The following is a 16803-nucleotide window of genomic DNA, read 5'->3' as shown; positions in this document are numbered from 1 at the left end:
AGGTATCAGCATCTGTTCTCGTCGCCAGAAGCCCACAAGTACACCTACCTGTATTAGCGATCAGCTATTTTAAAGAGACATTATTTGGTCGCAAATATGAACGCGTTTCTGTTCAGTGTTGTGCCATATATCATGGTTCAACCAAGCAAATAGCACTGCCATTGCGTTCATCTCTTGTTTGAAGGAAAAAAAGAACTTCCATAGACTGGCTGCTAGTGTTGTATTGTGATGATATGTTTGCTGATGTCCATCGCAAGCTCGCCCAACTTGAGTACCTGTAAAGAAAAGCGCAAGATCATGCAGTTTTAAACAATATTCGCGGTAACGCAACTATTTTTCAGACTACACAGCAAAAGTTATTTGTTAAACTCTATTCTTCGCCTGTGCTGTCGCTAACTTCGCTGAACATGCTTGAAACTACTCTTGAAAGGAAAACAAAAATATAAAGATTGAGATTGCACGTGTAGCCGTACCTTCAGTTGAGTGTTGTGGAACGTCTTTACTGGTATTTTCCCGTCCAGCACCACCGAGTGCGGAGATGGTGCATTACAAATGGTTACGGCTTTTATGACAGGTTTGTTCGGCCCTTGGTAGCTGTCTTCTTCAAGCTCCATGGTTAATGTTGAAACACTTGGCTCCTGCAAAGTGAACCAAAGAACCAAAAAAGGCGTGATTTCCTGCACGAGACCCCTTTGCCCGTCTATTATCCGAAAAGTGGCCTCAACCTTCAGTGTCATACAGCCCAAAGGGCATTTCACACCAAAGGAAATAGTGTTCATATGCTACCTAAGAATGCTATCACTTTTATTTCGCTGATAGGCGCACGCGCGGCGTCGTTCGGAAGCAGACGTCTCTTGCAGACCCAGTCAAAACCATTGGACCCCTTAGGGATTCCAATTGGTTCCAATTGGACTCAATGGGTTCCAATTGGAATTCTCATTACAATTGGCCAGAGTGATTGGTCAGTCCAACTGGCTCCAACTGGAATAGAAATACCAATTGGGCAGTCCAAATGGGGCACCCTATTTGTTTCAGTTGGAATGCTCATTTCACTTGGATGGCCCAAATGGTTTCAATTAGAATTATTACATTTAGAAAATGTTTGTTAGCCATTGCTAATTTATTTCCCACATTCCAACTTCACACCTAGCACTGTAAGCCATTTCATTTTTAACATTCATCATTCAGTTTCCTTTGTTTTTTTTGGCAGTTTTGCTAGCACTAACGCAAACCGTCTGGAATAAATTTGAGACAGTTAGCCATCTGCATTTCCTGTGAGGCTAAATATTTAAAACAGATGTTAACTCAAACATAATTTTTCTGATATTGATATCTGCTTTTAGTAGTTTTTCGCACAGCCTGCAGTGTCGGTTGAATCTACGAACGCAGAAACAACGCCATCTCCCAAAGAGTTTTACCGGTTAAGTGCCCTGAAGAACGTTTGCGCCCTGTCTTTAAATTTATGGTCTCACACGGCAGAAATAATAGTGGTGATATGGAACGGCTGCAAAATGAGGCGTATGTCCAGTCGTCAAATGGTTCGGTGAGCAACAGTATTTTTTGACAATATGCAAGAAAACTATCCACCCTCACTTTTGAAGTCAGGACACTACATGTTAATCTGTACAATTTTCTATTAATTGTCACCAAAGGATTTTTTTTTGTGCACAGACATACTGATAATTTACATTTTTTTTTTATTATAAGACATGTCATGTGAGCACATGCACAGATTGCCAAATAGGACTAGAAGTCGTCCATTACAAGAGCGCATAGAATGACACTGCCTAAGACAAAAAAATTACCATATAAAGCTTATTTTCATGCAATACGGGTTCGAATTAAAATAATTAGACAGCCAGAAGTGTGATTATAGTGTAATTTTCGTCTTTATCACTCGGCGCTGCTTCCACACGTTAACGAAACCTCATCATTCGCATAAACAACATAATGAACCCATCATTACGTCTGGTAATTGCGGCTTGACACTGCTAGTTCGATATAGCTGCCCCCATCATGATGTAAAATGCAGCTTCGTACTACCTTTGACAGACTGAAGTTCAAGCGAATTTGTGGAGCCTTCGTCATGTCATCGTCTGAAAAAAAAAAGATACAAACGCTCATTTTTTAAATGGACGAAGATCAGCGTGCAGTGTACTCAAAATTATATCGGAGTGCTTTTACCCACACTTCAACGCATGTACAGTCCTCCACAGACCTGTCCAGGCCGCCCGAACTGCGTACCGTCTGCGCTCCGCAGCACGCACAGTGACGTCTAGCGGCCGCGCCTGGTTCGAGATTGTGCACCTTTGAGTGTCGTCTGAGCACCAGACATGCGCTATGTCGAACCAGGCGCCACCCATAGAGTTTTTTTACTATTACCTAGAGGCAAAGCTGGCTCCCCTTCTATGGGAGTTTGCGTGGAGCCCTCTCAAGGCCACATCAGCCGCCATGGGCGCTCAAAGCATCATGGGCCGGTGAGCTAAAAACTGCAGAACTACAACTTTTGACCGAAAAATAATGCAAAAATGAACGCTGTTCGGTAATCAAGAGTGCTCTAACATTCAATATCTTGTCTTATGATGCAACAAATGAGCAGAAAAGCATGTAAATGCAAAGTTTGCCCCAAGTAAGAGATGACACGCCCTCCTATTGTCCTACACTACAAAAACTAATATTTGGTGCTTAACAGGCGCACCTTTAAAAGAAAATATGTTTTAAAGAAAATGTGGTTGCTTAAACACTATAAGAAGCTTTATAGTGGTACTTCGGAAAAAATAAACATTTTATTGGCGTCGTGGGCTGTTGCTGTGGCTACTGTGGCTTTTGCACACTACGTTCGCACCAAAGTCGTCTGCGCACACACGAACAGCGTGTTTTCTGAGTGAAACATCTCAGTAGTGCCACTTCGTGTTCCCAAAAAAATACGACTTTCCCGCAACGAGCAGTTCACCGTACCATGATGCTTTGAGCGTCCATGGTGGCTGAAGTGCAGCGCCGCCAGCTTTCCCTCTAGGTAATAGTAAGAAACTCTATGGCGCTACCCTTGTACGTTGCTCTGCACGGTGCGGAGCGCAGACGAAACGGAGTTCGAGAGCTCAAGACAGGTCTGTGGACGACTGGACAATGAAAAAAACAGGGGGAATGTTTGCAAGAATTTGGGCTTCTTTCAGTGATCTGATCAAAGCTAGCCGACAGACCATTAATCTGTGACCTTTTAGATTACTAAGATGAAATCACAATCGTGTCAGCATTTGCCACTTTAGACATGGCCACGCTTCGGATTCGGGGGTCGAGGAAATGGATCCTGCCGCCATATACGGGTCAACATCACCGAAGGTTACAGGCATCCCTACTTTCCAAGCCCCGGTAGCGTATTCGCCAACTGCAGCCTGTACAGCCACAAGGCTTGAAACCACGGTGAATTGATCACGGTGACTGAAGATTGTCACAACGGCTTACCTAAAAGGGATAATAAATCCTCTTAAACGGCGTTATATGCCACTAAGCATCACGATTTGCGACCTAAAAGGGGCAGAATTGAAAAAAAAATGAAATTAAAAAAACAATAAAATTACAGTACAGAGAGCGGAGTCGAACGGCCGACCTTCCATACGCAACACGTGCCTCTAATCCACTGCGCCATAGCGGCGATGTCAAGCCGTCGTTCTGAATGAATATTTATATCCAGCCTTAATGTGGCTGCTACCTGCCGGTGGGCGGCGCTGTCATCGCTGGCTGTACCGGCTGCATTTGGCGAACACGCGCCCCGGTACGGCAGGATGGAAGCTTGCGTAGAACTTGTCGGCCGGGCTAGTTGGTTCATTATAGATGGGAAGAAATAACAGCATGAACGAGACATAGGCAGCGAAGAGGCAAAGGCGCCAACAAAGGTAGCGTTTGTGTGCGTCATTGCATCTTCGCCGTCCGTTTCTCGTTCGCGCAGTTCTTTCTTCGCATCTATACAGGCAGTTTACATTTGGGTGTCACAAAATTCGGCGCATTTTTGAAGCAAACAAAGAAAAACAGCGCCGCGCGGACGCGTCTCGCCGGCACGAGACGAACGGGAGAGGGGGAAACCCCCGCGGAGCGCCTAGCCTGTGTGCGTGTGCTCCCTCTCCCCTCCACCACCGCTCACCGACACGGGAGATGCTGCGTGTATGTGAGCGCCTACTTTGGCGCGTACAACAAACAGACGGGAGAGCGAGCCTATAAAGAAGGACGTTGACCGCTGTCAAGTCAGTCCGGACCGCCGTTTAAGCTTCATCGAAGCGCGCCCGTTCGACTCCCGGGAAAACACCACTCGGCCAGCATCGGACCAACGAGGCAACGGTCGCCAGTCTGCGGGACGGCATCGTCGTGGAACTCTGGTCGTCGGACTGCCGCAGTGCCCGGTGAACAAATTGTGTTTTGGTTGTTTACCTTTTTCTCTTGTGTTAGAGCACTTTAGGTGCAATATTGCCTATATATTGTATTCTCTCTCGAGCTTACCTTTGCACTAGTTGCATTGTTTTATTAATCACTTTTAATGTATCTGTACTAGTGATTGTGTAATCCTCTGTATCGTCTCATTGCTGCATAAACTTTGTTTTGTTTTGTGAACCTTTGGCTCCGACCCATTCTCTGGCTTGCGACCGGCGAAAGCTGGGCACCGAACGCCCAAAAACCTCTTGTCACTTGGTAGCCGGTCTCCGCTGAGCTTGCCACGCTGAGTCGAGGGCATCTCCTTTGAGTCCGAGACCGCGTACCCCCACACGCTTTAAGGGTGTCTGGGAACTTCCCACGTAAAAGTGCGCGAAGTCTAGGTGACATTGGGAGATCACTAACTGCGCTTTACAACCGGGAACGGCCCAACAGTAATTTGCAGGACGTGTAGCGACGTATTCTTGGGCACCAAAAAAATTACTACGTATAGAGCTTAACACATCCTATCAGGACACTAGCCATTCGGAGCTCTGTCTTAGACTCGTAGGAGCAATCTATAACAATTCCTGAGGCACATTTACAGGGCTAGAAATACCAGTGGCGACGGTGGCATACCTAAAGTTTAGACAACCTTATCCTTTCGCAGCTTTCGTTAACAGAAAAACATTTCCTTTGAAAGCCCGCATTATGTGAATAATTTATGGAAGTGAAGGACGTACAGAAAGTGATGCCGTCATCCCAGTACAGGAACCCGGATGCTTCGCCTTTCTCGTCAGGAGCAACGAATAGCTCCAATGCCTCTGATTGACTGGAAAACAGAACATGATGAGTGGCATTACTTACACTTACAAAGAAACGGCGTTATTTATCGAACGAGCAGGTTAGGAGCCAGACATTCCAGCTTCGGTTTTCACTAGTAATTTTTTATTCATTCACCAATGTAATCTACTTTTTTTGGGATGTCAGGGCTCATGGTTAGTCAAGTATGTACGTCACTAGCTCTAATAAGACAGGTACAGCACAGCAATTAAAAAAATGAACAGGAAGCACTAAAGGTGACAAATGGTACGTAAAGTTCGTTTACGTAGCGAGGTCTCGTGGTTAATGCTTCGCAATTAAATAGAGTCAGCTGCAGCTTCACTTGTTAGCGATAACAATAATTGTCTTAGTAATCCCTCCCCTCCCTCCTGACATCCAACTAACCGTGTACTGCGCCATATAAGGCCACTATGTCCCGGAAAACTTTATAATTTCATCTCTTCGCCGAGCCTCTTCCTCTGCTGCAATTACATTGCCTTGGAAACCTCAGCGTACAGCTTTTTCTTTTTGATCGCAAGATATCTATTCTACCATGTTACATTGCCTGTACAGCAGTCCAAATCTTTAGCTGGCTTGCGTGACGGCCGCGTTTTCCGTGCTCCTGTAGCTTATGACGGAGCAAACTTGCTGCGATATCAAATTTAAGCACAGGGTCCCTGAGCCCGGGCTTAATATTGAGCTTTCCGGAAGTTTGCTTCATCCCAAAGCGCAGGAGCACAGACAAAGCCGCCGTCGCGCACGCCAGCTAGATATTTGGCCGGCTGTACTTCTTAATTTCATATTCTCAACTTGATCTAGGACATCATTACACCGCGCTTCTTCTTTAACTTCCTCTGCTCTCATGCGATTAGGTTCCCAGAACGTTTTCCTTATCGCTTTTATTTCCAACTGCTCATTCCACCAACCTTAACTTTACTTATATCCTTTTCGTTGGCCTCCAAAGTCCGTGTGCGTGCGTGCGTGCGTGCGTGTGTGTGCGTGCGTGTGCGTGTGCGCGTGTGCGTGTGCGTGTGCGTGCGTGCGTGCGGGTGTGTGTGTGTGTGTGTGTGTGTGTGTGTGCGCGCGCGCGAGCGTGTGTGTGTGTGTGCGCGCGCGAGCGTGTGTGTGTGTGTGTGCGCGCGTCTGTGTGTGTGTGTGTGTGTGCGAGCGTGTGGGTGTGTGTGTGCGTGTGCGTGCGTGTGTGTGCGTGCGTGCGTGTGTGACACCGACGAACTATGCCTGACAGCACTGTAAATCGATTTTGCGAGTAAACACAATCATACAGGTTGCACTCACGAATTGTCGTCGGCAAGGTGAAGCAAAGGAACTATGGAACCGCCTCTGACGTGTATGGGGACGTTCGTTCCCTCCAGTGTAACATTCGCCCCCTGTGCAAGGTTTGTTGCCTCGCCCTGCAGTTGAAAATATTTTCGACACAGCGCTTCAGGAATAGGTCAAAGCGCACGAACCAATTCGCTCTCCCGTGCATTGTGAATTTTTAAGGTGCGTTGAAGCAGCAACGCAACGGCGATTTAGAGATTGTCTCCCCGTGACAGTCTGCAGCACATGAGAAGTGCGATAGCATGGCTGCTTTGTAATGCAGTCGCGTTAAAAACTCATCCCAAAAGAATAGCTACTACCCACAAAATCTCTCACAAAGTCCGTGCATTTGATTATTCGTTTTTCAAAGAAGAAGACGTAAACTCATGCCAAAGACCTTGGCCAATCCCCCGAGTGGGTATGCGCCATGTTTACTGATGTAAACAACAACAGTAAAGATGGCTTTGCGCTTCAGCAGTATTGCTATCGCCACGGATATCCGTTCTCGACCTGGCTGACCTCGAACTGCTTTCGCCGCTCCTCCGGTCTTCGCAGTTCCTTTCCATAAGCCCCCGTCTTGCAGTTTTTACAAAATGAAATTATATTACAAAGGGTTATAAGGACACTACAATGAACCTCACAGGACCCTTCTCATTCGGTACATCAATTCTGTAGCAGTGCTCAGCACATACATATTGATTAGATTCGGCAAACTGAAATTACCACAGATAACCTACTTAGTCGAGCACCGCAAAGAGCAGGCGGAATACTTTCACGCCTCAAGCATGGCCTGCATGGAGCGTTTCTGCTGACGACTTCTTGACGTGTGTTTATAAGGCCCAGTGTGTCCATATTTAATGAAACTTGGGCAGACGGGTGGTCCGCATATCTGCGACACGCAAAGCGGCGCGCATGGCCCGCTGCACCTCGATGAAGTTGTCAAAGTCGCTAGAGAACTTATGTTTTTCTACCTCCTCCCTGCCCGTGGCAAGCAACCTCGACTTGCAAGATCCTATAGGAAGTTTAGCTTTAGTTTTCACAGCATGTTTTTATGACTTCGCCGTTAGGCAGTGTGTATGGTGCCCCTGACAGTATTGACAGGCCGCGAGTTTCTGACCGTGGTGACAGCAGCGGTAAATGGCGAAAGCGCGAAACGATTTCTCTTGAACAGAACGCGTCCATAATCACAGAGGTTCCATCGGCTACAAAATGTCCGGTAGTGAAGGAATCCACCGTAGATCCGAGCTCGATGACTACAATCTTCAGCACCAAAGATGTAATCAATGGCGCCGTCGTCCACGTTTCGAAAGGAACAAGAAGATGAGCACATTCACGTTTGAAGCAGTTCAGTGAGCGCTTATGAAAACTGCTTTTTCACTAGCCTTCTGTGTGTGTACTCAGTTTTCACTGCCCACTTCTGTCATGCGGTGAAGTTTTGTGGTCGGCGTGCTCATGCGTAATGCGGGGATGCAAACCAAAATGGGAACTCGCGAAAAAATCGCCTCCACATGGCCTCTATCAATGCGACCAGTACTAGTTTCAGCGCCGAGAAGACATAGCTAAATGTTCATAATTTGTCTCATCTTGTCCTGTGCGACGGTGTTCTTTCAAGTCGTGTTCTCTAGTCGCCACGGAAATAAAGACGGTCGCGGTTTCGCGAGCCTGACAATTTACGTTCGCATACATGTATTTGGCCGCTTCGGGGCGCTCGCAGCGCAAGTTGAACGCTTCCTCCACGCATAATGGCTGCAGACTAAATGACAGCTGTATTGTCGCAGGACTAGACAGTGACAGGAAGCCTGCTTAAACATGACAGGTGTGGATAAGGTCATATTAGGATATAGCGGGAAACGGTCACAACGATGAAATCGCGGGCCCCCTTCACTTCTTTAAAACATTAATCTGCATTTATCTGCAGCTGCACTTACTTTGTAGAAGTCGCACCATTGGCCTGCTGGCAGGTAACCGTTGACTCCAGCACCTTCCTGGCAAGGCAATCGAAACGGTTTTCATCCATGGTGGACAAAACAGCAAGGCATGGCTGCAGACAACACTGATGGGCATTCAACTGGTTTTTGTTCATATATTTGCATTTTTGCATATTTGATGACACTTATTTTGATATTGATGATAGTGTACTTTCTAGAACATCTGACTAACTCACTGCTGCTTTATAATGAACGTTCCCTACCTGCTTTCCGCGCGAATCGGCAGTTAATTCGAACTCCAACCATTCTTTTTCAGAGTCGGGTATTTAAGTATTACGTCGGGGCATTCAGGTGAGATGTTGAACACAGAGTTTTCTACACTAAAATTCTCCGCCACAACTGTCATCTTAGGTTCCTCGGATTCTAGGCACCTCTACGAAAGCTGTGAAAGTAAGCAGCTTTCTTTTACCTCGCAAGACTAACAATAGAGTGGTGACATTTGATACAACTACCCATATTAATGTTTCTGAGAGACCAAAATTATCAACACGTAACAGCTTGCAGAGGACCAACGTTACCTCACGCAGCAGAAGCAACCCATAGCAATTACTAGCAAAATCTTTGTGTTCCCATCTTCGGCGTTTCTACTTCTTCGGCCCACAAATAACGCTGTTAATGAGATTATTATTTTAGAATGTATTAATATTTTAAGTGTAGTAAAATTATTTTCAGGACCGATGCACGTTACTGCCAACTACACAGTCCCTTATCACATCCCACAGTACGACAGACTGACCATCGTGGTCTTACCTCTTCCACCCTGGGCGAAACGAGGACGGCTGCGCCCAACATGAACTGGTAGCTGACGTTCACCGCATAAGGATCAGCAGGAAACCTGTTCGTAAAGAGATGCAAGGGTTCATCCTTATTCCGGCCTAAAAAGCGTACAGTGATAACTTCTTTACTTTCAAAGAATGGAAAGTTGCGTTTTGTGTTTCAGAAGCTCTGTTAGCAACATGCACTTCGACAAAAAAAAATTGTACAAAGCAGTGCCATTTGGAGCTTTCTTAGCAGATATGCGACATGGATGTCAGAATATCCTGGTTTTCCTGTGTGCACTTGTTAGTGTCCGAATTGTCCATGATGCGATATCCTCATAACAGGACTTCGTCGCTAACAGACGCTGACAGAAAGACAATGAACACAGGTGCGCTGTTCTCGTCTGTTTGTGCTGACTCCAAGCTTCATAGTTCAGCACCCTCTTGCAGCTTTGCCATGTTAGCTAGATGTCCTTGAAACTGGTTTCTTCGGCGCATAATTTCTTATGTTCGCGATTTTACGGCGTCTTGCTAAGAATTACTTTTTTTTAAGATAAGCAGTTGGTATAAACATATAATTAACTTAAAAAATGCGCGTATCGCTCATTTTGCGCAAAACGCATGCCAGCCACATGATCACGCATGAAGCCTACTGCCCGCATGCAGCAGGAAAATAACTCCCCTTCCGATGCCAGCCATTCGACTACTCACTCGTAAAACGGGGCCCTCAGGACGGAGCTGCCCGAGGTGTGGGCCTCGTAGAACAAGGTGTACAGGTACGGGAGCAAGCGCTTCCTCACAGCTAGAGCAGCGGCAGATGCGTTCAGGACTCTCGCAGACGTTGCATTTCCCTGAGGAGAAAGTCAGAATTTGTTCGAGCATTTCTGCTATGCCGGCGATGACTGACCAGCTTGTAGGCTCATTTGCGTCACTTCGTATACGCTCATCCTCCTCTCTATCCTCCGTGTACGAACAGTGCAAAGGAGCCCAGACAGGTCGTTAGACCGGGACCGCATTGAAAGTGAGCTCTCATTTTGTATTGACTGGAGTTGGACCACACTGGTTACTAAGGCGAAAGCCTTTAATGCCTCATCGTTGTCGACAGAAGGTTGTCAGCAGGAGGTTGTCAGCAGAGGTGTCATGCTTTTTCTAGTCAGACGAGAAGAAAAATTTTTTGCACGATGGGATTCAGACCCCCATCCTTCCGTTCCGCAGCCGAGCGTGCTAATGGCTACGCTACTTTCTGCCAACGCATATGTATTCCTCTTTGTCTAGGACACTGGAGAGTGTTTACAGAAAGGCATGTAATCATACGGATGTCTCCCAAACACCCTCCGGTGTCTCCAGCATTTAAGACTCAAAAACAATTGTGTACTTAATTAACATCTGTGGGGATTAAGCTTCTTGGGCTACCCGAGTGTGCGCCCGCTTCCGCAGTTTCGTTCGTTAGAGAGACCCCCCGTGGGGTGTCCGCGAGCGGACTGTGGGCAGCCGCGCTGCTTGTCGTCCCTTGCAAGGGAAGCTCTTCCGAGAACCGCAGTAAATCACCCTCCCTTCCGTTCTTCCCGCTTCGACCTCGCGTCCCCATTGGGTCACCCCGAGTGACAGTTGGGGGCGTTGTTTCGGCGAGAGGTCCCGAGCGGGAAATGGAACGGGGGCGATCGCCACCGACTCGGGCAGCAGAAAGGTGCGTAGAGTTTGGCTCCCGGGTGCCTCGGCCTTTGCCGGGAGCCCAAGAGCGCGGGTGCTTTAACGTGCGCATCTAGTATGTATGCTTGAGTCCAGGCCCGAACCTCCGGAGTCGTGTAGCCCGCCTGTGCGGCGCCGACGGGCTCCGGGTTCGGGAGGGCCTGATTTGGCTGGTTCTCCGTCATCGCCGGCCATTGCCGGTGACGACGCGCGGTGAGCCATCGATGTGCGACCTGCGTCGTCAAGATGTGCTCCGCGTATACCCCATCTTTCCTCGTCTTGCGCTGCGTGCGATTTAACCCTTTGGTTGGCCGCGCGGCATGCGATCACCCTTAGCTGTGCTGTCCCGCGTGTATGTAGTCTTCGCTTTGCGCGCGCGGCTCCGCGGGCCCGCTTTCGGGTGCTGCGGCGGCGCTATGGGTTGCACCGAGGTCTGGGGATTAGTGCAGTGTCACGTAATGTAGCTTACTGTGTAATAAACACTTGTGCTTTCGAATAACTGCGCCTTCCTTCCTTCGGAGCGAGAGCGCAGGCGCGCACCAAACGCTGGCAGTGCCCTCAGCTTGCTCCGGCCCGAACCCGCGATATGCGGGCGAAGTGCCACCTAATTAGATCACCGGCACTAGGTATTGGTAAATCCCACACATCTTAACCACACATCAGTGACACAAGCGGCAACACCGCGCTAAAGCCTTTCGCCTCACCGCACTTCAGGTCAACAAAGTGCCCCCCTGAATTTTTTTTGTGTTATGCTACATGACTTCACGCCACCAATGCGGGCTGTTCATTGGTCTTCTTAATGTGCGTGTTGATTCAAACGCCGTACGGGGCTCCGTTTAAACACCAGGATCATGTTAAACTAAAATATCTATCCCCTATAGCTTCGTTTATCATGCGCACTCATTCATCCCCGCCTTCCCAAGGGAGCTTCAGTGAGTGTTTCTGGGATACATTCTTCCATGGACTGCTTTCAAATGCATGGTGACTTCTTCACACAGTCCTGTATACCCGAGAAGATCATCGTTGGCCCTAGCTGGCCAGCTCCGGGCGCAAAAGTAGTTAAAGAATTGAGACCATGCCTTGGGAGTGTGTAAGAATACTGGTGAGTGTCATAATGTGCTGCGCCGTATCTATATGCATATTTCCCCTTTAATAATCAGGCAGCACCACCTGCGCTTAGTACATGAAGGAACTTTTTTTTTCTGGGCGTCATCTATGTCGCTTACCTGAGCCTCTCCTTCTCGTATCCTTCGGAGAGAGAGAGGGAATAGGGCGGACGCTTGAAGCCATGCCACGCGGGCATCTTCCGGCTCTTCGGTCCAGTGACAGTACCCGCCGACCTAGACAGAAGTGTAAAATTCAAACAAATAAATTTCAGGGGAACTTCAAAATGTGCTGCTCCTTCCGATCAAGCGACAGTATTAGAACATGCATGGGACTGCCGTTCTCTCGTGCAGCCCAACAGAATGATAATCATATATTTCGGCTGTATAAGTGAACAAAACGATAATGCTTCGAATCGTTTTCTTCGTCTCATTTAAAGCACATCTCGAAGAAGCAACGTGGGTTTCTTGGCGACCTATTTCAGTACGGAGTTCTTTAGCGGCCGTTTCCCGCCAACCGTTTTCTGCCGGAATTGCGCCAACTGGGCATCAAAGCCAACGCCGAGTCCTTCTAGGCGTGCTACGCCCGCTGTAACACAAGATTACCGCCCATGACATCGCATCACTTATCGATTGTTGAGTCGCACAGAGAGATTCGAAGAATGCTTCTCTAAGCTAAACCGCTGGCTTGTTCGTGCTTAGATCTTACAAAAGTAAGCGTAATCTCGTCAGTCGTCCTCCCCTCCTGCGCTCATGCATCGCAAGCGCTTCTTCAAGACTCTCTTCTTTTACAATACCTCTTTCTCTCCAGGCATAAACTAGGCATCTATGCATTTCACTGCGCGTTAACTCATTCATTCCACATTCAATTCGGGCTCCGTCGTCATATAAGTGACACCCTGGCTGAGCCGCGTCAACGACCAGCCCGCGTTGTAAGGTCGCCAAGAGTCTCAGCAGAATTGACATGCAAAACGAGGGCTGTCCAATACATGTATCATAAAGTGATCAAAATTGCATTTTTTCAGGAGCAGACTACTTTTATACATAGGTCCCACCATCTGCGATACACTTCCGCGACTGGTTTCCTGTCGTCTCTGCATGAGTTGTAGAATTATGACACCAGTTTCGCGAAACCAACGGAGCACTGAACGAGTGACCTCTTGATCACATGCGAAGTAACGTACCCTTCGGGTCTCTCTTTAAAGTGTTGAAACAGCCTGATATTCTATGGCATGTGACCATAACGATATGGCACAGCGCACCAGTTCTGTTGTCGATACTTGCCCTCATTATTCTTCTACAGCATGTGCACACTAGTGCACCGTTAGGCGAAGTACTTCGCCACTTGCGAGATATGCATCGAAAAGTGGTGCGCTGCTTGTAAGAACAACTTTCGAGACTTTACTTATTATGTAACTTCACTTAAGTTCGTCGCTTAAAAGCTACCGCCGAGAGAAGGCGATGGGGGGGAGGGGGGGCAAAAGTTAATCAGTATCAATCGTACTTAGAAATCGCGATACGCTGCAATCGGCACTTCTGCCAAATTTACTAAATGTCTTCAGCACTCCCACGAAAAATTATCGCAAACTAGACTTTGAAAGAACGCCAATCGTTCTAAGACTTTTTTCTTGTGTGGGGAGACCAGCCATATCACATATATTCTAGTTACCAAGGCATAAAGAAAGCTCTGCTATACTATACGGTCATTTATCTAATTAGCTATTCTCGCCACTTGTCGCGTGGTCACCTATGCCTTATCCCATTACATCGCAGGCCCGTGCCGAAGAATGCGCTTCAGGCAGGCTAAACGCATCAGTCGTGTTTTAGTGTTTGCTCTTCGCGACCCACTTCCTCGAGGATTGTACGCTGTTAATGAATGCCTCAAAAGAAGACAGCACATAGCAACAACACCCTACCATTGGAACTCCGAACATCGAGAATTCAAGAGCCTTCACGATGGCCTTGCGTAGGCTGTCCCAGCTGCACTCGGGCTCTTCGAACCAGTGTCCGCCAAAAGACCCGGAGCCAGAAAAGGTAGCACGTGTTAAAACCATCGGCCGGGATCCATTTTTCTGCGGGTTGAGGCTAAGGAGACTTCTGAAATAATTAGAAGGACCAGATCGAGAATTCAAGTCATTTGCGCTGCAAGTACTACGTTGCGCGGACAAAAAAGACAGTACATTATTAGGAATCTGATACGGCTGTTAGCTTGCACCGCTAAGCCTTGCGACCTATGCCGTTTCAACTAGAGAAGTCAAACTTTGGTGCACCTACTTGCGCACATAATGAACTGTTTTCTTTTTTCATAGGACTTAAGTTCAAGGTGACCTCCCGCACACATCATAAGTAGTGACGTGTCGATGTTTTGCCTAACCTGTGTTACAAAAATACTCAAAACTTCAACAATCAGCGTCAATTACGGACATTAGAGCTTTTTTTCGGTGACAAGAACACAAATTGTGAAGAGTCTACAGCTCCCATCGCTTCTTTCCCAAAATATATATTTTCTCATCACGGTTAACTTCTCTTCCATCGCAGGGCTACACGCCATTAATTATACACCCCACAGATAAAGAGGAAGTCTGAACGGACCTTAGCTGCAGCCGTGTATTTCTTAACAAAATATACAGCCGTTACCTTCTTGTCCAGCGCGAAAAGAAAACAAATGAACTAAACAGCTGTCCCGAATTCCTGGCAACGTGAAGGCACTGTATTAATGCGGCCTCGTTAATCGACATATTGACTCGACGGAATTTCCACTATCTGATTAGACAGTTATAAATTCATAGGATTCAAAATTCATTCAACAAAAGCGACCCTGTTCTGCAGAGTGCACTGTAAGGCAATTTATAATCATAGCTAAACGCTTAGCCTTGCTTCACACCCTTCAGCGCATATCACTCAGGGAAGTTGTAAAGACGACACTTGTAAAAGTTTCCCTTATCTCCTGTAGTCTCATCTTGCAGAGCCTGTAGTATGGCGAGCAGAAGGAAATAACGACCGGTTTCTAGCAATGGGCGCGCAAACCACCGCGTGAATAGAAGCGTAGACATAAAGGAGTAATTCTGAAAATAGTAATATTGGAAAGCTGTGTTGAAATATCAAATGTTCAGCAGCATCTCAGACAGTAACCAGTAGTGAGCACGACTCCTTGTGTTAGGACAAAGCCCTATAATCCATCCCAATTTCCTAGTTGTTATATTCATGGTTTGATATGTGATCAAATACGTGACCCTACTTTCTCCAGTACTCTAAAGCAATCAAATCATGAGTGCAGCCTACTCACTTCCACGTCGTCTCGGCGTGATGATACCCGTAAAGGTTGTGGAGGTTGTAGTGGATGCCCGCAGACTGATTCACGTGACCACACAAGCTGTTGTCGAACAGTCCTCCTCCCCAGTGTTGACCTGTCGCGTTTAGATATCCCGTAAGACGGAGCATACGTAACGATAATGAAAAGAGCGTAATCCACGTCTTTACTTTGGTCAAGGACAAGGACATTGAAAGTGTGCCCTTCTGCTACGTGGTACACGCATGGGGTGGAGACAGATCAGGGTCCGCACAGAACACTACCCCATAACACTAGTAACTGGCCTCCTTGTACGTACCAGTTCTCTTTGTCCACTCTATATATCCCGCAACAGCTTTCCGGGCAGTGCAGCGGAAACTATGGAGCCGAAACAAGTCTTCTTTTCTTCCGCATCCGAATATAGTTTCCCCTTGCAGGCATTGGTTTTCGCTGAAAGCTTATCATACTGTCAATATTCGTTATTTAAGCCATGCTTGTAACTTAACCGCCAAATTTCAACGTTAAAACTGAGGAGAAAACATTTTGCTTTTTTACAACAAATTTGCTATGTACGTCTAATTAAAAGAAGCATGAAAAGATGGCGCCAGCTGCTCAAGCTATAGAATGAAGTTGCCGCTCGGAGAATAACGCGCCAGGCACACAGTCGTGAGGCCGAAATATTCGGCGCAATAGCATGTTTATGGGCGCTCCGCCTCTGTAGCCTTTCCTTCATTGCCAAGAAAAGTTGTCGCCTAGTAGCGGTGCCGTCATGCGGACTGTATTGCCAGCTACAGCAATAAATTAAACACATCCGTTTTCCCAACACGTATGTCACGTGGTCAATTGTCTATGGTTAGCCATCGCTATAGATTGCACTGAATGCAACTGAAGCGCTTTCTTTAGTCTTCTACAAACACAGCTTGCATGTTCCGCCGAAAGCGCAAAGCGCAAGCAAGCTACCTGCAGCCTCGCGTTCCTCCCATACCCATCCATGCTTACGGCCCACAGCGCCTATCTATAAATAGGGCTACCTGAATCATGCGTTGCGTGTTTGGATTCGCTCTTTGGTCGCCTATTAGTCTTGCCCCGGTTAGTGTGTTGGAGCGTCAGCTTTCTAATCTAAACGACCCAATTTTTAAAAAAGCAGGACAATAATGTTTGCTAAAACAAACACCAAATGATAGCGCAGTAATGTTAGAGCGGCCTAAGGAAAGCACGGTTTAAAGCCTTGCTCACCTGTTTTCATTCCTATGCCCTGGTTTTCATTAACCTTAATTATGTCAACAGGACAATATCGCCTACATGGGGCAGTCTTCGATGCTGCGCCACACATTTTTCAGGTTTCTTCAACGGCTACAGTAAAGAGATTTGAGAAAAAGCACTGTTCCAGAAAACCGGTTGTCGGTGCTAATGCGCTACACACATTTTTCATA

The 16803-nt window shown here is 47.1% G+C and overlaps 1 protein-coding gene across 1 annotated transcript in view; it reads right to left on the bottom strand.

The window, feature by feature from the left end:
• Nucleotides 1–201: 201 nt before the first annotated feature.
• Nucleotides 202–16803, bottom strand: part of LOC149363025 (sucrase-isomaltase, intestinal-like) — a 42768-nt gene continuing 26166 nt past the window's right edge. The window contains exons 12-22 of the mRNA XM_089573335.1: nt 15368–15488; nt 13998–14178; nt 12205–12318; nt 10001–10140; nt 9282–9366; nt 8472–8528; nt 6520–6635; nt 5145–5233; nt 2044–2096; nt 474–638; nt 202–275 (exon numbers count right to left, since the gene is read on the bottom strand). Of these exons, the coding sequence (XP_089429461.1) occupies nt 213–275; nt 474–638; nt 2044–2096; nt 5145–5233; nt 6520–6635; nt 8472–8528; nt 9282–9366; nt 10001–10140; nt 12205–12318; nt 13998–14178; nt 15368–15488 (1184 nt within the window). The 3' untranslated portion in view covers nt 202–212. The remainder of the gene's footprint in view (nt 276–473; nt 639–2043; nt 2097–5144; nt 5234–6519; nt 6636–8471; nt 8529–9281; nt 9367–10000; nt 10141–12204; nt 12319–13997; nt 14179–15367; nt 15489–16803) is intronic.

The sequence above is a fragment of the Amblyomma mixtum genome, chromosome 2, assembly GCF_055824585.1.
Source record: "Amblyomma mixtum isolate Tamu chromosome 2, ASM5582458v1, whole genome shotgun sequence".
NCBI classification, from domain to species: domain Eukaryota; kingdom Metazoa; phylum Arthropoda; class Arachnida; order Ixodida; family Ixodidae; genus Amblyomma; species Amblyomma mixtum.
The sequence above is the reverse complement of the archived record's forward strand: the minus strand, read 5'-3'. Positions and strand labels throughout refer to the sequence as shown.